Here is a 25,052-nt window from a genome sequence, read left to right as displayed (position 1 = left end):
AAAGATAAATTTGAGATGATTGATCAGAATTTCAGTTTTCATTTGCTGATATTTGCACCTAGATGTGTCAAAGAACTTGCACAATGCATAACTGAACGATGCACCTTTTGTTTGAACCCACCCATTTTACAAGTGATCACAAATATTGGAACATAATTGAAACTGCCCAGGTGTTCCCTGTTAGACTGCGTATTTAAATAATTAATAGCTCTCAACATCTACTCTTGGTTTGCGCCCTTGGTTTTGCCTGTGAAGACTGCATTTGTTGTTAAAAAGGAGCTGTCTGTGGTAGAAAAGCAAGCCATTTTGAACCTGAGAAAAGAGGGGAAATCGGAGCCGTTGCACAAGCATTGGACATACCAGTACAACAATTTGGAATGTCCTGGAAAAAGAAAGAAGACACTGGTGTACTAACCACCAGACATGGAATAGTTCGGCCAAGGAAAACAAAAAAAAAGCAAGACAGTGTGTTCAAACACACTGCCAACACAACAGAAGACTTCATCAGTGGAAAAAAAGTGGAATCTTTTAGTCAACCAAGTCAAGCAGTCAACTAAGTCAACCACCAGACCTTGACCCAGTTCAGCATGAATGTCACCTCCTGAAGATGAGACTGAAGTGAGAAACCCCCAAAACAAACAACAACTGAAAGAAGCTGCAGTACAAGCCTGGAAAAGCCTCACAAAAGAAAAATGCAACAGTCTGGTGATGTCACTGGGTTGTCAGCTTGATTCAGGTATTGCAAACAAGGAATATGTAACCAAATATTAAGTGTTATTTACTTTAATTTACTTTAAGATGATCTGTTCTTATACTTTTGCTCACCTATAAATTGGGTGGTCTGCCATCAAAGACGCCATGTTCTAAGTTGTTTAACACATCTAGATGTAAATATCAGCTAGTGAAAGGTGAAATTCTGATCTATCATCTCATATTCAGATTTTTATTTCAAACCTAAATGTCTTCAGTGTATAGCAAAGACAAAAGAGTTGGCCTTGCTGTTCCAGTATTTTCAGAGGGGACTGTATTATTTTTGTATATGAAACCTTATCATTGTCCCTCTGAGCAAACCATGTTTTCTTGCCCCTCACACAGCCGAGTCATGACCTCAGGCGTCATGAAAAAATGCAGTCTGTAGGAAGCCACAGGATTCTCCGCTAGGCTGCGAGGTGATGATGGATGTGTTTATGTCTTACCTCTGTAGAGAAGTGGGGCAGTCACAACATGGCAGGCAGAAGACTGACACCCTGAAAGGAAAATGGGAGCTCAGCAACTGTTACTCTTTGAGTTGGAAAGCAATAGTGCGAAAAGTTTGCATCCCCTTAGGACAAAATAATGATGACAAAGAAATGTCATTTATAGCAATAAGATATTAACATGCTCAGTTCCACAGATGTTGCTTCATTATCACAGTAAGAAAATTGGACAGATGTTTAGATATTTTTAGGGAAATAAGAAAAATGATATCAGTTCAATAGCTTTCCTCTCCCTGAAACATTATTCCTGTGAGTTGTGTGCTGTTGTGATATCACAGAGGGACATTGCTCGTGCAGTTACGATGGCATTTAAATAGAAGAAATATTTTCTCGTTCAACTAAACATCATCTCAAACAAACGGGATAACAGCCTTGTTTCGCTGTTCGTTCCTAAAAGCAAAAGAGCAAGAGCTTCTTTTCTCACTCACCATTTTCCAGTGATGTTCAATATCATATCGATGAGAAATCCAATGTAGAAGTGGTAGAGACGAAACACATTGGACTCAATGATCCAGGATGTGATGCAGCTATATGGTGCTGTTGAGCTGTGTTACAACAGAGACTCAGCAAGTCAGTGACCTATGAAATGACAAGTGCAACAGCAGTGATGGTGGTCTTAGCATAAAAGCTTAAGCTTTGGAACCTGATCTGTTTGAGAAAAGTATGCAGATGAGGAGGCGAGAGAGCTGGCCAGACAAAAGGACTAAAGCACTGCTGTATTGCTCTCTTTAGTTAGTAATGAAAGAAGGACTAAATCTCACTGGCACCACTGTCAGCAGGTAGTCAACTGAGTTTGTGGGTAATATAGAAAACATTACTTAGAGGGAAAATAGACCAACATGTCTAAGTTTAAATGGGGGGGAAAAAATCAACCCAAAATTTCATTGTTGGTCAATTAATTTTTTATTGATTGTTGAACCGTCTATTAAAGACTGTTCTTTGGAAGTGGGGCTGTTTCGGGTGAGTTGGGAGGAGAATCTGAACCTGCTATTCTTAATTTTCCTCAGTCCAAAAGAGATGTTTGATGTTAATATATTGTATTGAATTTTGGTACTCAGCAAGTGAATAAGCAAATGGGAATTCTCCACTAGATCCAAAGGAAACCACTCTGATGAACCAGTTACATATATACTCGGCAATAAATAAATAAATAAATAAATAATTGAAACGTCCCTTTTTCAGGAGGCTGAATTTTAAAGATAATTTTATAAAATCCATATAAGCTTTACAGATCTTTATTTGAAAGGGTTTAAACAATGTTTTTCGTACTTGTTCTATGAACCATAAACAATTACTGCACATGCCCCTGTGGAACAGTCCTTAAGACACGAACAGTTTACAGGCGGTAGGCAATTAAGGTCACAGTTACAATAACTTAGGACACTGAAGAGACCTTTCTACTGACTCTGAAAAACACCAGAAGAAAGATGCCTAACTGCAATGTCTGTAATGTAAGATGACTAAGACAGTGCTACAGGGAGACAGGAAGGACAGCTGATCGTCCTTGCAGTGGAAAATGACATGTAACCCCCCTTATTTGTAGCCCCCCCCCCCCCCCCCAGACGTGATCGAGAACTTGCAAGTGCCTTGGTGGAAGAGTGGAGAAACATCTCACAGCGAGAACTGACAAATCTGGTGCAGTCCATGAGGATGAGATGCACTGTAGTACTTAAAGCAGATACTGACTCTTACTTTTAATATTGACCCCCACTTCATTCAGGGACTCATTATTCCATTTCTGTTCATCAAACGTCTGTTCAGTTTATGTCTCACTTGTGGAATCATTACATATTATTGCGAATGTTTGCCCATGTTAATGTGTATACATGTTATGTGTAAATATGTGTGTGTGTGTGTGTGTGTGTGTATATATATATATGTATGTATATATATATATATATATATATATATATATATATATATATATATATATATATATATATATATGAAATATACTCATACATAAAAATACATGTTCTATGTTTCATACTCTCATTCTCTTACTACCACACCCCCTATCTTGTGCAAGCATGCTCTTACGCTTTACTGACTCCATGATATAAAATTCAGTTTCTTTATGAATCCCTTGTGCCCTTGCTGAAGTTACAGTGTGGTGATCACTCACTAGATCACGCACTTTACCAGAGACAGGCTTTTTACAATATCCTTTGGGAAAACAAATGCAATTCAAGCAGGCTTGGTACTCAGTGCTTATGTACAGAGCATTAGCAAATGGATAAGAGGGTGATTTAATTTTTCTTAGTCCATCTATCTATCCATGCGTCTAACTATCTATCTACAGTGTGTATGTATGTATGTGTTATGTATATATATATAATATATTTATTTATATAATATGGTTTTATTTTTTTCTCTCTGTGTGATGAAATCCTGTTCCTATCCCTGGGTGTGCATCTATGAAGTCCAACAGGCATCTGCTTGTGACTCAGTTCCTGTTGCAGAACTCATAGTACTTGACCTAGCAGATTCACCCTGCTGATGTGCTCACTAATGGGGAGTTATTAGTGGAAATTGGTCAGTCTTGCTTTATTATGAATATTTATCCAAAAAATGCTAATGTGGTTAACAGTGAATGGATGCTAGCAGAGTATAAAAACAAGACATTAGCATGCCCATGTCAGTGCCAGGGTTTTGTGTCCTGCTAGGCTGTTTTAACTGTTAATACATCATCATGTTTAATGTGGTGACTGACTCTAATATCTGATTTGCTTAAAGATAACAAAGGTGTTTGGGGCATTTTGACTGGTCATACCCAGAGTGGTGTTGACGATGCCATCAACATCCATGTACAGTAATTCCTGGTTAGGAAAAAAAAAATACTCTAAGCTCTTTAGAGAATATATGACATCTGATTTTGTGCTTTTGAAAGTCATATTGTGGCTTTCTAGATCATAGGTGGTTCATCTGTATTATGATATCTACTCTGATATGATAATTGTCTACTGTTAAACATGATCACTTTTGTGAAGTCTGCAGGGAATCATTGCTCTGTATTTGACTTAATCAGAACATAGCAACCATAGCAATGAGAAATGTCTCACCCAAATGATCATAAACGCCAAACAGAAGAAGCAACAGGGCTCATCAGACATACAAAGCAAGCTACATAGAAGTACTGTTATGATTTGAGACCTATTGCCAGCCAGAGACTAGCTTGATTGGTCCTGAAGAATTAATTTTTCACCGCAGCACTTGAATTCTTTGAAAATTTGTTATACATACAGTATTGAAGACTTAGTCCTAGCAAACCTTTTTTGTGCTTTTATGGATACTCTCAACTTTTTAATTCATGAAACCATTTGAAACTATTGACTGTTTAAAGTTTAAAGAACATTGCACACAATGATTCCAATTAAACAGCTGGAGAAAAAAAACTATTTGCTCTATTAACAGCATACACCAACTTATAATTAATTAAATGTAATCATATTGCATTTTTAAATGTTAGAATTTAAGCATATTTGTCAAGGGTGCTAATAATTGCATAGTTGATTTTAAAGAAAGAGAAAAAGTAAATATGTTGGAATTGAGAGTTACTTAAATCGAAATTGGGGTTTAATTGGGAACATCCACTATTGCCATTTTGTTTCTGTACCTCAGATTTATAAGCTTCTATGTGACTTTTTTTTTTGGCCAAAATTAATTAATGTCATTATCTACATGCCACTGAACATATGTCAGGTTTTATACCAAAATATTATTATTTATTATTATTATTACTTATAGTGTTAAAACCTTGTGGTTCAATATTTTTAAAATCATAAAATTGTCATTTAGAACCATATAAATACAGGACTTTGAAATGATTTTGCAGATTTTCACTAGCTGATATTGGTAGCTGATATTTTTTCTCTGAGACTCAGATATTCTGATGGCAATAGTAGATACAGTCATGTGAAAAAAATAAGTACACTCCATGGAAATTGTTTTTATTATTTTTTAATACATATTTGGACAAGCAAACATTTGATCCTCTTTGAAACAGTGCCTATTAATAAAGTTGATACATTCATCATCCCTTCAAATCCATAAAATTTGAATCAGGTGTTCTAGATCGGGTGCCAGTGATTAGAACGTGCTTAGGGAGTGCAGGTGGAACCTGTCTTATTCATACCCCTCTCATATCTAGTGTGTGGTGTTCCCTTTGTTACTGAGGTGTGTGGTGTCATCATGCCAAGATCTAAAGTGTTCTGTAAGGCCTTCAGAAAAAAGGTTGTGGATATCTATTAGTCTGGAAAGGGATTTAAAGAGATCTCCAAATTATTTGAAATACATCATTCTATTGTAAGGAAATCTGTCCAGGACTGGTCGTCCTGGCAAATTCAGCCCAAGAGCAGACTGTCTGATGCAAAAAGAAGTCTCCAAGAACCCCAAAATTTCCTCACAGCATCTGCTAGTAAGTCTTGCAGCTGTTGGTATCAAAGTGCATGCTTCTACAATCAGAAAGAGATTGCACAAATTGCAAGACTACAGTTTGCCAATGAGCATATAGGCAAAGACAAGGGCTTTTGGAATAATGTGCTCTGGACAGATTAATCCAAGATAGAGTTGTTTGGCTACAGTAACAGCAGACATATTTGATGCAGAGCAAAGACAACTTTTCAGGAGAAGCACCTCATACCAACTGTGAAGCACAGTGGAGGAAATGTAATGACTTGTGGTTGCTTTGCTGCCTCAGGGACTGGACATCTTGCATTCATTGATTCAACTCTGAATTCTGCATCATATGAAAGAGTGCTTGAAGATAATGTGAGGCCATCTGTCTGAAAGTTGAAGTTGAATGAAAGTGGACCTTTCAACAGGATAATGATCCTAATCACACTAGCAAATCCAACAAGGAATCAAAAAGGAGAAATGGAGGGTTATGGACTGGCCTAGTTAAAGCCCTTATTTGAATCCCATTGAAATGTTGTGGGGGGGACTTGAAACGGGCAGTAAATACAAGAAAACCCTCAAACATCTTGCAACTGAAAGAGAATGGCATGGAAGAGACTGGTGGACAATTATGCAAAACGACTACAAGAAGTTATTTCTGCTAAAGGGGGTAATACTAGCTTCCAAGGCCGAGGGTGTACTTACTTTTTCCACAGAGGAATATCACATTTATTAATATTTCTGATGAATAAATGATTGAAAAAGCTATTTTTTTCTGTGGCTTTGTTCAAGTATATCACCTTTATTAACAGGCACTGTTTCAAAAATGTTAAAATGTTTATTTGTCTAAATATGTCAAAAAAGCCAACAATTTCCATGGGGTGTACTTATTTTTTTCACATGACTAATTAGTAGGAAGTTCTCTTTTTTTTAAAAAAAAATGAAATTTGGATTGTTTTCGCTCCATGCAGTGGTGCTTGTCTTTCTCTGGTTTGGTGCTGAATGGAGGTCACCATTCCCTCTTTGCTTGACCCACATGGAAATAGAAAGGACCTTTAAAAGTTCCTCAATGGAAGCATGTGTGCATTTGACCCAATTCTTCTGCCTTCTTCAAAAGCTCTGTTTAAATGATACCTGCACTAATTAAGTAAAATGTTCTGCCTGTACTTTAGTATGCATTTCCTGTGGTTGCACCTTGGAATTATACGGTTTTATCTGGACAGCTGTGGCTCAGGTCGTAGAGCGGGTTGTTCACTAATCGTAGGGTTGGCGGTTCGGTTCCCGGCCCACATGCCGAAGTGTCCTTGGGCAAGGCACTGAACCCCAAGTTGCTCCCGATGGCAGTTTGGCGCCTTGCGTGTGTGTGTGAATGGGTGAATGAGAAAACGCTTTGTAGAACCGTTAAGGTTAAAAGGCGATATATAATTGTAGATTATTTACCATCTATATGACTCTTTTTTTTTTTCTCCCAAAAATGAATTCATGTTATAAATACATTGATTACATGCCATTCAATATATGTGTTTTACACCAAAATATTGCTTTATAGTATAATAATTGTTAAAGTTGAAGGTCAGAACATTATAGCCCAGTGTCATAACATCTCAAAGTTGCCAGATAGAACCTTAAAATGATATGGTCTTAATACATGCCCATCAGCCTTTAATCAGAATTTCATCTTAATTTGAAAGGATTGGACCCAATTAAAGAGACCGCTCTGGCAACAGGCCTAATCATTATTTCTCCAAATGATTACAGGCAGCTGCAGTTATCCACCCGCTCTCCTGCTAATACCCCATCCTGCTTTTAGCCATGACACACACCAACACACTGTGCATCAGAGGTCAAACAGCCTCCAGTGAGAGCCGACCTCTGATTATCAGTTTTCCATACGCTGCGCAGGGGATGGTAACCCCGTCATGATGATAAATATTGTGTGCGTGTCATGCGAAGGCAGGTTGTGATTATAACAATCAGTATTTTCTGTTTCCCTGTGAGAGCTGAACTGAGCTGGTTTGATAACAGGGCACTCTGACTGATGCGTTTGTAGATGCATGAACCTGAAGGGGCGGGTGGCGTGGGGTGTTCACGGCATACAGCTGCACGTCCATCCATCTGCCTACGTTTGGAACATTTACGCCCACACATGATTCTCTCGCTCTCTCTCTCTCTCTCTCTCTCTCTCTCTCTCTCTCTCTGAGTAATATCCCTTAATTCACATTCAATCATTTGTTCCCCAGTGTAATGAGACTGAGGGATGATCAGGCACCTCTGTTTTTGCACCTCATCTGACCCTGGAAGGTCATTTCCATCCAGTACATGTTAAACAAAAACTGTTCGAAGCTTTCAGATCAGCAAACTCTCTCCACACTCTTATCCTTTTGACGAATAGACAGCTAAGATTGGCAAAAGTCCCAACTGAGGAATTAAATGAAGACTGCAAAGTGAGCTGTTATTCTCACCCTGACTGGAGGGACTCACCCACTGAGGACACAGCCTCATTCTTATTTTTACCACCTTCATTACTATTCTTTCTGCCTTCATCTCTTTCTGCCTCCATCACTCCCTACCTCTCCTTCCCTCCCATATGAGCCGTCTGTGAAATAAATGCCTCAGTGATTTAGGTCGGGGCTTGACCCGCGCTGGCTTCATTAATAGCTGTACCTGCTGGCAGTGTAAAGACTGGAACAGCACAGTGATCCAGGGCTGCTGTAACATTATATGCTGTCAGAAAGAAAAAGATACTCTAGAGGTGTAAATGTAAATGTAATGTAAATGTTCAACAGTGAACACTAAGGCAGGCTGCATCGCACAACCACATCGTTGATTATCTTCCTATCTCGGCATGTCCCATCGTCTTTTATTCCTTACTCAGTTGTTAACTTAAACGTTATTGAAGTGAATTTTATATTTCTACATGGAATATTTTTGAAAATATCTGTGGAAATGCCTTGACAATGTAATGCCAGAGTTAAGTAGATCTTCTGCCGAACTCTGCCATAACATTGTCCTTACTGAACGTGAGTTTTCATGCTACTATTTCTAGGAATTTCTGAAAACCAACAACACCGTAATGAAAGAGCTTTCAAATTCAAATGACTGGATTTGCTGTTTAATATTACACCAAATACTATGTAATATTGTAATATCGGTGCAGGGATTGTGTGTGTACGTGTGTGTACGTGTGTGTATGTGTGTGTGGGCATGTTTTCTTGTCTTTTTATTCCCACAAGGATAGGAATATCTGACAGTTTTGACCTTGTGGGGACATTTGACTGGACCCCATGGGGAAAACTGCTTTTTGCAGCTTTTAATTTAAAAAAAGGTTTCTTTTTGCTTACCGAGGTTAAGGGTTAGGTTTAAGTGCAGCATAGCATGAATTATCTGCATTAGGGCTGCAACAACTACTCGATAATAATTGATAATTAAAATAATTATCATTATGGATCGGTTGGGTCCGTGACGTCACTGTGGATAACCCCGTCAGTGACGTCACTTCACAGCGGTGAAAAACGCATTTCCATGAATAAAACGCATCCGAGAAACAGCGGCGGTCGCAGGGTGAGCTGCTGCTATGGGAAAAGTGCACGATCCAGATCGTCCAAAACACGAGAACGTTTTATATTAAGCGCTTCAAACAAACTCGTAAGTGTACTAACGTGGCTCGTCGTGTCCGATGCTGCGACAGATGCTGTTTAATGTGTTCCAGACGTGTTTTCTTCAGCACAGAAATGACACTTTTACCTTTATATCCTTATCTGTAAACGTCAGAAATTCACACCGGTATTTCATTTACATAAAGACTCGTCCTGACGGCGAGCGAGTCTCCGTTAAACTTCACTGAATGACCGAGAGTCTATGCATGCGCGTCAATCAAACAGCGGCAATAGAAAGGAAGCGCAATAACCCTGACTAAATAAAATATGTTGTTTGATGCTATATTTAGCTATATTTACAAACAAAAGTAATTGTATTTTTTATGAGAGCAGTAACTGTAATGGCGTTAGAACATGTCATTGTATATAAATGTAAGAAGTGTCGTACATTTACAGAATAAAGTAACGTGCTACTGTGTTCAGATGAGTGAATGTGTGTTACTGCGGAACGCTCAGCCTCTTACCAGTTAACACTTAGTTTGTGCTTTCGTTCATCTTTTTTTTTTTTTTTAATTAATTAATTTTAATATAGTGATTTAACTTCTGCTTTAAAGCTTGTGGACAATCACTTGTTTTTTGTTTTGTTTTTGAAATATAATGATAATATATTTTTTTAATCCTTTGCACAATATATAGCATAGCCCACACAGATACATTTATTACCCTTTTCATAGCCTTCAATTCGCACAATGTTTGAAGGACAACATTGGGCAGAATGTGAAATAACAGAAAATCAAAATTGGCCTTTTAATCCAATTAATCGATTAATCAAAGAAATAACCGACCGATTAATCTATTATCAAAATAATCGCTAGTTGCAGCCCTAATCTGCATTAATAATTACCTAGTGTTTTAATCCTAATGGGCTACAAATGTCCTTGCAAGTATAGGAATAACTGAAAATGTGGAGACATTTAGCTGGTCCACATGATTAACGCTGCTTCTTTACAGAAACTGCAGCATTTATTGGAGAAAACTAAAAGAGCCAAAAGGTTTCCTTTTGGATAATGAGGTTAAGATTAGGGTTAGATTTAGGTGTAGGCATAGCAGTAATTAGCTGCATTAACTATGCTAATGAGAAGGTACTCCTAAGGACAGTAAGACTGTGTGTGTGTGTGTGTGTGTGTGTGTGTGTGTGTGTGTGTGTGTGTGTGGCCTGCCAGGAAGTTGGAGGAGAAATGTTAGAAAAGGGGGGGGGGGGGCACCAAAGATAAGAAGCTACTGATTAAGAGAAACGGAATATTGAAAAAGAAGTGCCAATTAAAGAGAAAGCCAGAGGGAATGAAAACACAGCCCAAGGACAGACAACAAGATAAAGGTCAGAGAAAAATGAGAGACACGGGGATCGAGAGAGAACAAAAGTCAGAGATCAGATTGCTTGTCTAATTTCTTATGTTTCTCTAAAATTGATGAGGGATGGGAAAAATCAATTCTGTCTTCTTTTTCCTGCCTTTTTATAGTTGCTGCAATAAGATCCTCCTACTGTGGGAAGCATTTTTACCCTCTCTCCCCAGCGTTTCTGTACCCTTGTCCTAATACTCTGATTTGTTGGTCTACAGTGGCACTCTCGGTCTCAGTCTCAGCACTTAAACCAGCATCTTGTTTTTATTTCTAGCATGCGGGGCTCTCCAGCCATCTATCCATCTGTCCATCTATGTAGCACATCACACCGAATCAATATCGTCTGTACTGCTGAAAAGATTTGATCAATAGCCAAGCTTTTTTTCTTACATTGCTGTATTTGAGAGACAAGCTTTTTTGTTCAGTGCACCAAGCACACATATAGAAACGCGCCCAATCCAGAATGGCTCCCTGCACATTCCCTACATGTAGTGCACTATGTAGGACTGTGTTTTGGTGGAAGTAGTAGAAGTATTAATAGAAGTAGTAGTAGTAGTAGTAGAAGTATTAGTAGGAGTAGTAGTAGAAGTATTAGTAGTAGTAGAAGTATTAGAAGTATTAGAAGTAGGAGTAGTAGTAGAAGTATTAGTAGAAGTAGTAGTAGAAGTATTAGTAGAAGTATTAGAAGTAGAAGTAGTAGTAGAAGTATTAGTAGAAGTATTAGAAGTAGAAGTAGTAGTAGAAGTATTAGTAGAAGTAGTAGTAGTAGTAGAAGTATTAGTAGAAGTATTAGAAGTAGGAGTAGTAGTAGAAGTATTAGTAGAAGTAGTAGTAGTAGTAGTAGAAGTATTAGTAGAAGTATTAGAAGTAGTAGTAAAAGTATTAGAAGTAGAAGTAGTAGTAGAAGTATTAGTAGAAGTAGTAGTAGTAGTAGTAGAAGTATTAGTAGAAGTATTAGAAGTAGTAGTAAAAGTATTAGAAGTAGAAGTAGTAGTAGAAGTATTAGTAGAAGTAGTAGAAGTATTAGTAGAAGTATTAGTAGTAGTAGTAGTAGAAGTATTAGAAGTAGTAGTAGAAGTATTAGTAGTAGTAGTAGTAGTAGTAGAAGTATTAGTAGGAGTAGTAATAGAAGTATTAGTAGTAGTAGAAGTATTAGTAGAAGTATTAGGAGTAGTAGTAGAAGTATTAGTAGAAGTAGTAGTAGTAGTAGTAGTAGAAGTATTAGTAGAAGTATTAGAACTATTAGTAGAAGTATTAGAAGTAGAAGTAGTAGTAGAAGTATTAGTAGAAGTAGTAGGAGTAGTAGTAGAAGTATTAGTAGGAGTAGTAGTAGAAGTAGTAGTAGTAGTAGAAGTAGTAGGAGTAGTAGTAGAAGTAGTAGTAGTAGTAGGAGTAGTAGTAGAAGTATTAGTAGGAGTAGTAGTAGAAGTAGTAGTAGTAGTAGAAGTAGTAGGAGTAGTAGTAGAAGTAGTAGTAGTAGTAGAAGTATTAGTAGAAGTAGTAGGAGTAGTAGTAGAAGTAGTAGTAGAAGAAGTAGTAGAAGTAGTAGTAGTAGTAGAAGTAGTAGTAGAAGTATTAGAAGTAGAAGTATTAGTAGAAGTATTAGTAGAAGTATTAGTAGAAGTAGTAGGAGTAGTAGTAGAAGTAGTAGTAGAAGAAGTAGTAGAAGTAGTAGTAGTAGTAGAAGTAGTAGTAGAAGTATTAGAAGTAGAAGTATTAGTAGAAGTATTAGTAGAAGTAGTAGTGGTAGTAGTAGAAGTATTAGTAGTAGTAGTAGAAGTATTAGTAGTAGTAGTAGTAGAAGTATTAGTAGGAGTAGTAGAAGTAGTAGTAAAAGTATTAGTAGAAGTAGTAGGAGTAGTAGTAGTAGAAGTATTAGTAGAAGTAGTAGGAGTAGTAGTAGTAGTAGTAATAGAAGTAGTAGTAGTAGAAGTAGAAGTATTAGTAGAAGTAGTAGTAGAAGTATTAGAAGTAGAAGTATTAGTAGTAGAAGTATTAGAAGTAGTAGTAGAAGTATTAGTAGAAGTAGTAGTAGTAGAAGAAGAAGAAGAAGTGAGCTTTAATGTCATTCTAGCCATATACAGTTGTACGGTAGAACAAAATAGTGTTCTTCAGAACTTTGGTGTGATGATCACCAGTCAGCTTGTAGTGTAAATTAGGAAAAGTTCGAATAGACCGCAAGATACAAGACAATGAACACATGCTGAGCAAGTAGACCCGGTACAGTAATGATAATAAGAATTCAGGAAGACAGAAATCTTCAATGCAAAATGAGCCAAGTAAATAGCACGTCTCAAAGACACATCACGTTACATCATCTTTAAGATTTCAGCATGTTATTTTGTTGACATAATTGGTGAGTCATGTTTATTAATCTTCAAATATTTATAGTGCCCATATGCTCTGCATTAAGTGAGGAATAAAACACATGCTGGGGTGTTATATGAAAATAATCCATGCCAGGCTGGTGTGATGCGGCCCAATGGGAAGCCCAGTCCAAAGTGCATCATTCCGCTTATACCACATATTTCATGTTAGGGAATGTCTGCAAGGCAAGTTAGTTCTTGTTATCGCTTACGTTTTAGCAGCTATAAACAGTCATTGCTTTAGCATCCTGTCTCTCTTGAAGTTAACAAGACAAAACAGTTTGCTTGTCACGTTACAGAGAAACTGTAAAGTGCAAACTCCTCTGTCCTGAAGACGGTGTGTGACACTGCAGACTCTTTCTGTAAATGTTTAGTAAACGTTTACCATGTCATTGATCAGGATTCTACAGGATTTAACGCCAAATCAAGCAAACACTGCAATATTCGCAGGAGCTCACAGTTTTTCAGAATTACTGCAGATTTTACGCAGTTTTGGGCCAAGACGCGTCATATGACTTCGTCACAACGCGCATTCAGCCAAAGCCCCCTTCAGTTCACATACATCAAACATGAGTACAGCTGAAAGGTCTCATTTACCAACAAACATCATTGTGAAAGACAACTTTGTGCAATTACAATTTCCCCAATTCAAGTAGTTTTCCACAAAAAAAGCACAATTTAAAAAAAAAAAAAAAAGCCATAGCAAAATCACGAATTCTGGCTGCAATGATCACCAAAAAAAAAAAAAAAAACTCAGCGAAATCCTGTACGGATTGATTGATTTGACATTTTTCTCTGTGAAAAAAAACGTTCCTTTTATTATTATTATTATTATGTATATATTTATATTATTATTATTATTATTATTATTATTATTATTATTGTTGTTGTTGTTGTTGTTGTTGTTATTATTAGCCTTAGATTACATGGTACATCTGCCTTACAAGTCCTTGTGTATGAGATGTTACTATAGGAACAAGTCATTTTATGTTACCGCTGGAACTACTCTCAGAGCTGCTCATATGGAAAATTATTCCACACCTTCTCATTTGAGGACTGACTTGGCTTATTGTTTAATTATTCATCTTAAAGCATTTTATTAAGAATTAAATTGAGTGAATTTAACAGGAAAAGTATGCCATTAAAAGAATGAGGAATGCAGCTCTGGGACTGTCTTTAAGAGATGTAGGCAGCCATGCGGTAACCATTCTTACTTCCTTTATAATACGAGCTTATGTAGAGTGTAGTTCTTGCTCAGCTAAATGTTTCAAATTTTTCTGTTTGTCTAGTTCCATTCTTTCAACTCTATGAAGCCACCCGCGGGCCTGTCAGATCCAATCTGTCCACAGTGACGTTACGATATTACTGTACACCCCCCATTATACAGCCTTTAACAGCTGGATTAGCAGCCCTGATCCTGACCCACATAGAGGACAGCTGTGTGTGAGATAAGATTGAGTAGAAAGCTTGTCCTGGATGATGAACAGGCTGGACATTTGCTCTGTGCACATGGAGCACCTTGGTTGGAGAGTAGATTACTCATTAAGCCTGGTGCTTGGTACAGAAAATTGAAGGTTGAACGTTTTTTAAAAAAAAAAATAGAAAGCCAGAACTGAGCTGTAAATTTGAATTGAATTTCCACTACTTTGTGTTTGCCAATATTTTCAAAGAGGCTTTTAAGAGATGAGCGTTTCATAACATGGGTCACAAGTAAACAGTCAGATCTGCTTGTAATTTGTTGGCGATTTTACTGTGGAGATGAAAAGCATTTGAGAGGGGAAAAAAAGTCCTTATTCCTTCTTTCTACTCTGCGACTCTGGTTGTATTTATGACAGGATTCAGACTGGCTTAAAGCACCTCTTCTAAAGGCATTAAGCAATAAAGATGACTTGGGCTGATGACACTTGGATGACACCTGGGGATACAAGTGATGACATTAAGGCTGTGTGGAGTGCTGCACTTCAGAGTGTATTAGCAGATCTTCTGTGCTGTGGGAATGAATAGCATGTTACACAAACCTGTCAGAGACAACTTTATGTATTTATTTAATGCCCATCCTGAATATCTGACCGAAACTGTTTTTCATTTTACGTAGCGGTTTCAAACTAAATCACCATTTGCAGCCTGGCTGAGAACTTAAAAAAGGGTCAAATCATTGATCCAGGCGATTAAAGCAGTGGCTTGTGTACTGAACTCTCCAACATAAGCGCTAGGCCCGACTCCAGTGTAAGCTCCTTCTGCGTTCTGTTTGTTGTTAGTGCTGTCATGTTTTCCCACATTTCCTTCATGTTGCAGCTTTGATCCCTAAATCTAAATCTATCAGCAAAGTCAGAGCCCTTAAGGACTTGGTAACGACAGTGTACATGACGTCTACTGAATCCGTGTTTATGGGAAATCCGATATTCAGCGCACCAAACTGGGGTCAAAGATTTAACCGATGTAATTTAACTGGTCAAGAGTGAACGTGAATCTGAGAGGAAAAAGCACAAGTTAATAACAAGCCTCTGTGGTTTATGAGAGTCGTTGCGTAAGAGCTGGAAATCCTCAGAGCCTACTGGACTGAGAGAGCTTTTTATAATTCTCTCCAGAGGCCATGAGGAGGGGAACTGATATAGGACAAGCTATAATTATAATCATAGTCATAGTCATAGAAAAACGATCACATTAGAAACAAAGGCAAAGGCTTAAAAAAAGTACTGATTAGTTTGATTGGATTTTACATACTGTAAGGAATTAAAGACCTACAGCGTGCTGTTATTGGAAGATTACAGCACAAAAGACAAAAAACTCCGCTTGTAATCTTTATTGAGAAATCACAAAGCGCAAAGATCGCATCAAACGTTTTGGTAAATTACAATGTGTTCATTGTTAGCCTTAGATTATGTGGAGTGTCCACCGTAGATGTTTTCTTAAATGAGTTGTCACTACAGAAACAATAACAAGTATTAATATAAGCCCGTGACTTGCCTTGAAGCCAGAACAATGGTCAAAGGAATCAATCAATGAATCATCTTCTGACTCAATCAACTCAACGCAGAGCACTCAATAGCACAGATCTTTATCCCATCTTTAACTCATCATCAGGGCTACATGAGAAATTTTGCATTGTGCTAGAAGTGTCTGGATCTTTAAGAATATTTGTGAATCACTCCTCCTTCATCCTCCAGCGTTTCTTTCTCATGGCTCTCCTCCCGACGCGTCTGGACTGGGATACGGAGGCAGCGTGGGCGACTGTGTTATTAATTACTGCAGATTCTTGGCTCCCGAGTTGTGACTGGGTTCTCAAAACATGCCATGAAAACATTTGACTCAAACAGCTTTTCCTTCCATATCGCCTTTTGGTTTGATGAATTTTTTGAGTCTGTGTAAAAGATACAGGGACATTTTTGAGTTAGCAGAAGAGGATGCAGTGACTTTATTTATAGACACACAGAGAAAAGTGTACACACACTCACACTGTTACACTCAGCTCCACAGTTATTGGCATCGTTGATCATCTTTGAATAAGCAAGATGGTTGCAGAAACTCGACATTACGCGTAATGAGTCAAATTTTCCATTCAAATAAAATATTTATTTTTCTTCTATCAAAAGAGTATTATAAGAACATAATAGCCTCAATAATAGACGTTCTTTCCCAAGAACATATTTGTAAAAAAAAATAATAATAAAAAAAAAAATTGACAGCCTTAAATATATGAACTAAATGTGTTCAAATTGTCATCTTTGATTAAAAAAAAAAAAATAAAAAAAAGAAGTAAATTGCTCTAATTCTGGAAACTGGTTCCTTTGATGAAATATAAGGTTGCACACATATAAATTCTCTTTATCATACATCACCATGGGGAGAACCAAAGCAACACATAAAATGTGAGAGATGAGAAAGATGATTCATAACCCAAGTAGTGAATATTAAAATACACGACCATAATTAAAAAAAAAAAAAAAAGTTTTGAAAAGGTTAGAAATTTGCCAGGAATAGGACACGTAATCATCCTGCCAGGAGGATGGTGAGGGGGGCAAAGTGCAGCCCAGAGATGTCAGTTTCAGATTTGTACAGTATACATCTATTTTGTGGTTGTCAAATTTCGAAATCAGCTATTAATTTAATTCAGTTTCAACTCCGTATTGTTTGTGTAAGTACTTTTTTACAGTAGACATCGTCACGAAGCAGCTTGACAGAAATCTGGATGTAGATTTAGATCCCTAATGAGCAAACCAGAGGAGACAGTGGCCAGGAAAAACATTAAATGCCATGTCTGCAGTGACGAGCTCTTTGAAAGGGGTGTGGTCAAGAAGTGCTTCCTGAGAACATCTGATAAAAAGCTGCTGAAATTCAAGTAACATTACGGCTACTATTGGCCCGATGTCAGTTGTGGTGAGGTGATTTATTTATATTTTTAATAATCCCCTCAAGAAAACAATTTTTTGATAATAGTTTGATAATATATTTTGGTCAAATATAACTCCCCATGTGCATAAGCTCAAAATTCACTCATCTTCAGTAAGCACGTTACGGCAGTAGATCCAGAACCTACCCCATGAACACACCCCGGATGGGATCCAGTCCATCGCAGGGTACCGTGCACACATGCATTCACTTATAGGACAATTTAGCATAGACAGTCCACCTACTAGCACTGTTCTTGGGAGGTGGGAGGAAAGACGAGACCTACAAGGACACGGGGAAACCTGAGCTCAGGATTGAACTGGAGCTGTGAGGTGGCAACACTACCCGCTGTATCCCCATGCTCCCCTAAGCTTAAAATATGAATCAAAAATTAAATGTTATAAAAAAAAAAAAACCTGCTAATTTTGATCTAGCATGCCAATAGAGCTTAGCGCATATCAGTAGAGCAATTTAAGATGAGTGGGCTTCTTCCAGTAGTGGGTCTGCCACATAGTACTTTGATTTAAAAAGGGTTTGTGACATCTAATTATGTTTAAATTCTCCTCACGGTAGCTCCTGGTGTCTGGTCCTAATGAAACTCATGCATGGTCTCTGTGCAGTAATGAGGGCTCATTTCTCTCTGCATGTCTGGTCTTCTCTGCTTATTAAATGTAATGCTCTGTGCCCTAATTGGTATGTTTTTGTTAGCAGGTCTGACCCCGGGGTTGTGTCATTGCTGTGCACACACAGACTCGTCACCATGGGAAAGCAGAACAGCAAGCTCAGGCCGGAGATGCTACAGGACCTGAGGGAGAACACTGAGTTTTCAGACCATGAGCTACAGGAGTGGTACAAGGTGAGATAAATCAGCTGTAAAAAAAAATAAAAAAATTCTGTATTACAACACGTACCTACAGTATATTATTCCTTGACAATAGTGAGACATTTCTAGTCTTCCAGCAGCCAAAGGGTCAATAGCCTTTCTGTCACATGATGGTATTTATGCATATCCTAGATGACACTAGACGACAGCAACATAACGGCACCTATTTCCCCAGAGATATAGCACTTTAAGAGTACAATATGCTGTTTTGTGTAGTGGTTCTGGGAAATGAGCTGCAGTAAGAGGCTCTGTGTCTCAGGGTCAGGACTCTGATATGATGGCCCTGAGGTGAGGCCTCGATGCCTGCTGTAAATACACAGATACATGAATGAATTAGGCAGTGCGTGTTGAAATGGAAGCTACAGTGACTCATGATGGCTAATGGGCTGAAAAGAGCTTAAACACACTGACCTGCATTTTAATTCACAGGCTTTCCACTCAGGGGGTTGAAACGGGGCCTTTTCATGGATTATTCATATGAGGAAATGTTTCTCAACACAGTCCACAAATCCTGTATTATAGATGATGATTGAGGTGTACTGGGTGAAGGTGGGGCTATAATGGTTAAAATGTGATCTAAATAGACATTGGGATGATTTGTTTACTTGTTGACCCCATCTCCCATCCGTGAGAAAGTCCCGCCTCCTAGAACACACAGTGGCCAGTGGCTCTTTTTTATCTGCATAAGTTTTATAGCCTGCTATTTAGGGTTTGTTCATTTAATTTGACTTATTTTGTCTTATTCTAAGTTATGACAAAGCCCGCCTTAAAACACAAAATATTGACACGCTAAATAACTTAATAACTTCCTAAAATCACGATCTTAACCCAATTGCCATCCGCTTTTTATCTTTATATTCTTCTTCCTGGGTTATGCGAAATTTAGCCTTGTAACACGCAAAATACCGACATGACACTTAACTTACTGATTTGTTAAATCCATAAAATCTCAATATTAATCCAATTGACTAGTTGACATTCTCTGATCTTTAGAGCACTGTTGCTACTAAATTCTTTAACTAAAGCTAGAAATATCAGTCTAGCCATGTCCAGTTTGTTTTTTTTTTATAGAAAAACAAGAACTTCTTGTAGTGCCTAGTGCATTGCTATCTCTTTGTGTGTAGATCCAGTTCAGCCATGAATTTCTAGGTGACGTGTACGGCGATGTGTTTTCAATCATTCCGCTCTAGTGTGCCACATCACAGCAAAAAGTGTCTTATTAAGATGTATGAAAACCACAGGTATATTTTATCACCCCAGCAGGAGGAACATAGTAAATCAAAGTGCTTCCTGACTGATAAGAGGAAGTCTGCTCTGTTCAGTGATGATACAGACTGTCTGCAAACTTTTTAAAGTTCAAGGCTTTAATAGAAGACTCCATCTGTACCCCAGTTACTGAATTATGTCAAATACACAACTGTATTATATAACAGAAATACAAATAACTATTATACAATAACTGTTACATCACATTTTGGTTACTTAAAGCTTTTTTAATGTCTTTTGGTATCCATAAATGATCAGATCAAATGAGTTATACAGTTTTAGAGCTTAATTTATAAATACATCTGAAGAGTCTTTCCAAATCAATTTCAGTAATTCTTAATAAGAATCAGTAGTTAATAGTTATGCTTTGGAAATAAACATCTATTGATAACTTCAACAACAGCCCTTAGTCTTTCAGTATAAGTGAGTTTTGATTAAATTGGTTTTTGGTATCTCTCAGTAGAAGGAAACATGTAGAAATTATTGTCCATGGTAATCACAAATGCACTACAGATGAAGGAGATTAGACTGAAAAAAAGAAAATCTTTTTAAAGCTATGGATCAAGATGTTAAGACTTATTTTCCTTTTTCTTTAGGGCTTCCTTAAAGACTGCCCAAGCGGCCACCTGAACGTGGAGGAGTTCAAGAAGATATATGCCAACTTCTTTCCATACGGTGATGCCTCCAAGTTTGCGGAGCACGTTTTCCGCACATTTGACACCAACAATGATGGCACCATCGACTTCCGGGAGTTCATCATCGCTCTGAGTGTGACATCACGGGGAAAGCTGGATCAGAAGCTGAAATGGGCGTTCAGCATGTACGACCTGGATGGCAATGGGTACATCAGTCGTGATGAGATGCTCGAGATTGTACAGGTCAGAGAGCATGTTGAGGAAATGAATGCAAGCTTGCATCAATTCATTTTCAATAACCGCTTAAATCTAGTCAGGGTCACATGGCCTTGTGCCGCGCATCTCAGCTTAGTCCACCATTTAATTTTTAATTTTGCTTAGCCTAATTATTATACGAATTTGAAATGAGATATTTTTAAAACAGAATTTTAATTCCAGCAAACACAAACAAACAGAAAACACAGTGATGTTACAGTTCCAGTGTACTTTTTTGTTCTGATGTTCCTCTGCTGGATGTTTGAGTGGCATGTGCTAAAGCAGTTCTGCTGTAATCTGCAATCTGCACATGCTGAATATGCAAGCTGTTCTGTTATAGATGGGTTTCTGTCAATTTTTGGAAATGCTCTTAATATTAATGCAGTGTTCGCCTCAGTTCACCATATGTTACATCTTTCGCTGCATTGATAAGGCACACACACACACACACACACACTCTTTTATCATACTATACTTGTGAGGACCTTTACATTATGTTTTTTTAAAAAATAAAAGCTACTGTTTTTGCTAAATACTAACTAACTAACTAAATACATACATACATATTTATTTGTTTGTTTATTCCCGAACCACCAAATTGTCCTCACAATGTCCGATGTTTCTATTGATATACAAAGCATACCTACACACTGGATGCACGACTACACATTTTTACTTGTCCACCCATAATAATAATTTTAAAAAATGGTCATGTGAAATAATAGGTACATCCCATGGAAATTGTCGGCTTATTTTGACATATTTGATCATCTTTGAAACTTTTAATAAAATTGATATACTTGAACAAAACCACAAGGAAAAATAACTTTTTCAATCATTTATTCAACAGAAATATCAATAGCTGTGATATTCTTCTGTGGAAAAAGTAAGTACAGCCTTGGCCTCAGAAGCTGGTATTAGCCCTTTAGCAGAAATAACTTCTTGTAGGCGTTTTGCATAATTGTCCACCGGTCTTACTGGAAATTTTGACCACTCTTCCATGCAATATTCTTTCAGTTGCAAGATGTTTGAGGGTTTTCTTGCATGTTCTGCCCTTTTCAAATCCCCCACAATATTTCAATGGGATTCAAATCCAGGCTTTGTCTAGGCCATTCCATAACCCTCCATTTCTCCTTTTTGAGCCATTCCTTGGTGTATTTGTTAGTGTACTTAGGATCATTATCTTGCTGAAAGGTCCACTTTCGGTTCAACTTTAACTTTTGGACAGATGGCCTCACATAATATTCAAGCACTCTTTGATATGATGCAGAATTCAGAGTTGAATCAATGAATGAAGCTGTCCAGTCCCTGAGGCAGTGAAGCAACCCGAAACCATAACATTTCCACCACCGTGCTTCACAGTTGGTATGAGGTGCTTCTCCTGAAAAACTGTCTTTGGCCACCGCCAAACATGTCTGCTGTTACTGTGGCCGAACAACTCTAGCTTTGATTCGTCTGTCCAGAGCACATTATTCCAAAAAGGCCTGGTCTTTGCCTATATGCTCACTGGCAAACTGTAGTCTTGCTATAATGTTCTTTTTAGACCGCTAAGACTTTTTCATGGCACGCCTCCCATGCAGGTCAAATCTGTGCAATCTCTTTCTGATTGTAGACGCATGCATATTGACACCATCAGTCACCATCACTTACTAGCAGATCCTGTGATGAAATTTTGGGGTTCTTGGAGACTTCTTTTTGATCAGACATTATGTTCTTGGGCTGAATTTGCCGGGACGGCCAGTCTTGGACAAATTGGCGTTTGATATCTGCACCACTTATAGACGATTTTCCGTACAGTGGAATAATTATAGAGCGCTTTTTTAACCTTAGCGGTTCCAAAGCGCTTTACACTGGTTCTCATTCACCCATTCACACACACATTCGCACACCAATGGTAGCAGAGCTGCCATGCAAGGCGCTAGCTTGTCATCGGGAGCAATTGGGGTTCAGTGTCTTGCCCAAGGACACTTAGGCATGTGGGCCGGGAACCAAACCGCCAACCCTAGGATTAGTGGACAACCCGCTCTACCACCTGAGCCACAATTTGGAGATCTCTTTACAACCCTTGCCAGACTAATAGACATCCACATCCTTTTTTTTTTCTGAAGGCCTTACAGAACTCTTTAGATCTTGGCATGATGACACCACACACCTCAATAGCAAAGGGAACACCAGACACTAGATATGAGAGGGATATAAATAAGACAGGTTCCATCTGCACTCCCTAAGCAGATCTTAATCACAGGCACCCGATCTTGAACACCTGATTCTAATTTTATGGATTACAAGGGGTGATAAATGTAGGGGTGTACTTACTTTTTCCACATGACAGATCTGTTTTCTTGTTAATTTAAATTGTGAGAATTACTACAATTACACCTTTATTAATAGACACTGTTTCAAAGGGGATCAAATGTATACTTGTCCAAATATGTCGGAAAAATTCCAACAATTTCCATGGGGTGTACTTATTTTTTCACACGACTCTATATAGCCGGCTAGTCATCTTTTCCATAGTTTCAGGACATATCTATTTTTAGGCTGCTTTATTTGTGAGCAAAGAACGCACCAAACCTCCTTAAATTTACAGCCATACACAGGCTACAAATTCAATTTCCAGCAGCAGTGCTTTTTTAGGCTGCACTGTTAATGATGAAAGTAAATAAACCGGTGAAATAAATATGCAAAATAATTACACTCGTGTGAAAAAGTGTGCAGCTCAGTTGAAAACATTGGTTCTGAAACTGAGAGTGGCTGGCTCTAAACTAGCGGAGTGGGATTGGACAGTGATGTACAACCTGCCGCTCTGAAAGCACTCTTTCACACAGTACTGGTCATAAAGGAATTCAGTCTGCCACAGTGCAAGTACCTTATTTCAATTTTACTTAGCTTCAAAAGACAACAAAAACAGGAACAAAGGAATTGGGTACGATTGGGATTAAAAAACAGGCTTGTACATACCTCTCCACTTCATGCAAAATGCTTATCAGGGTGTTAACGATTCATTAAAGCCCAAATAAAGGGGACCATTTCCAGTGTAGTCTTGTGCAATTGACTGTAGAATTGGCTTCATCTAGTCGGAAATATTAAGCAAGTACATTCAGCTTGCTTTCTGTACCATCTCCTGCATCTCTTCTGCGTCTGCATCAGTGGTTTTTTCCCCTAGTACTCCCGACTAATCTCCACAGCGGCACACCTGACGTATATGACGGGTTTTATAATGAGATATTCTAGTCTATATGGATTTGTGTAATAGATTGGCAGGTCTGATTCACTAATTGTTGCCTGTCATAAGGCCATGTAGTTCATTAGGTTAAATCTACCACCATCGAAAACTCGACTTTCTAAATGTAGACTCCATGCAGTCAGCCTGGCTTGGCATGATTCTAATAAAGGATGTCAGGCAAAGCTAACTGTATATTATCTTTGACTCTGTGTGCTGGGTCTGCTTTTGCGCGTGCACTCAGGTGTAGAGCTGAAATGCTTCGACTCGTTATTTCGCACTCTCATTTGTAGTGGGAGTTCAGGAGCCTTTGCCTGCAGCCCTGAGAGAGGGGAAGTGCTATTAGTATGTGCTCAACGTGCACAGCTTGTACTTAGCGGCAGTCAGACCAGGCAGTGCTCTGTGGTGAATAAAACCCCCTAGCCAAGTGACCTCAGTGAGGAGATTTATGTATATGTAGTGGGGGATGGTGGCGGCAGCAGCAGCAGCAGCTATTATGCTGTTCCTTTACGGATTAGACGGTTAAATTTAACTGGGATTTATCCCTGCCTGTAGAATGTCAGGATTATCTGTAGGTTTATGGCTGTTACAGTTGGCCGGTGCGCCGTGATTACAGAGCTGTTTCATTTTTTATCATGAGCAGTGCTTTAATGTGGAGAGGGGTTGGAGAGGCACTCCACTCTACTGTGTCATAAAAACACCACACAGAGTGTGGAGATCGTGAGTTTGATTCATGAAGACGCCACAGCCATCCGTGACCAGGAGTAGAACTGGCCCTGCCCTCGGAATGGGAAAGACTGCATTCCTCTGTGTCCTGTTGGTCATTTATAAAACTACTTCACTGCACATTTCATTTATAAATCCGAATAAAGCTTAATATTATGTGCACCTGCACAAGCGTTAGGTCCCACCCATGAACAGTTATTAACACGCAGGTATTAGCGCACACATTTTGCTCGTGATCTTATTTGCATACAGTATAATTAGGAGCAAGACTCTCAATCCATTCTTAGGAAACATTGGTGGAAAAGAGGGAAGTTTTTTAAAAATGTGAATAGTCGTGATGTCTCATCTTGGAAGCATTTTACTAAGAGCCAAATGTTGGGCATCGCTGATCACTTGCAAATGAATGAAATGAGAATATTTGATGCCATTCGTTGAGTGTCTTCACTGCAACGTTGAGCATGTAATGTAGTCCGTCCATGCAGTAGATTTTCATTGTAATGATCTCTTTGAGGCTGGCATGGTGACACAGTGGGTAGTGTTGCTGCTGTATGTCCATGTGGGTTTACTCCTAGTTCTCTGGTTTCCTTCCACCTCCAAAGCACGTACGTTTACCTCATTTGGCAGACGTTCTTACTGACTTACATTTATCTCATTTATACAA

The 25,052-nt window shown here is 38.3% G+C and overlaps 1 protein-coding gene across 2 annotated transcripts in view; it reads left to right on the top strand.

Moving 5' to 3' along the window:
- The window catches only part of hpca (hippocalcin), a 41,418-nt gene that overhangs the window by 12,414 nt on the left and 3,952 nt on the right, over nucleotides 1-25,052 (top strand). For both annotated transcript variants that reach the window (XM_053612585.1, XM_053612586.1), the window contains exons 2-3: nucleotides 18,115-18,259; nucleotides 20,149-20,430. In XM_053612585.1, the coding sequence (XP_053468560.1) occupies nucleotides 18,164-18,259; nucleotides 20,149-20,430 (378 nt within the window). In that variant the 5' untranslated portion in view covers nucleotides 18,115-18,163. The remainder of the gene's footprint in view (nucleotides 1-18,114; nucleotides 18,260-20,148; nucleotides 20,431-25,052) is intronic.

The sequence above is a fragment of the Ictalurus furcatus genome, chromosome 24 (genome assembly GCF_023375685.1).
Source record: "Ictalurus furcatus strain D&B chromosome 24, Billie_1.0, whole genome shotgun sequence".
NCBI classification, from domain to species: Eukaryota; Metazoa; Chordata; class Actinopteri; order Siluriformes; family Ictaluridae; genus Ictalurus; species Ictalurus furcatus.
This window is presented reverse-complemented; position numbering and strand designations above follow the sequence as displayed.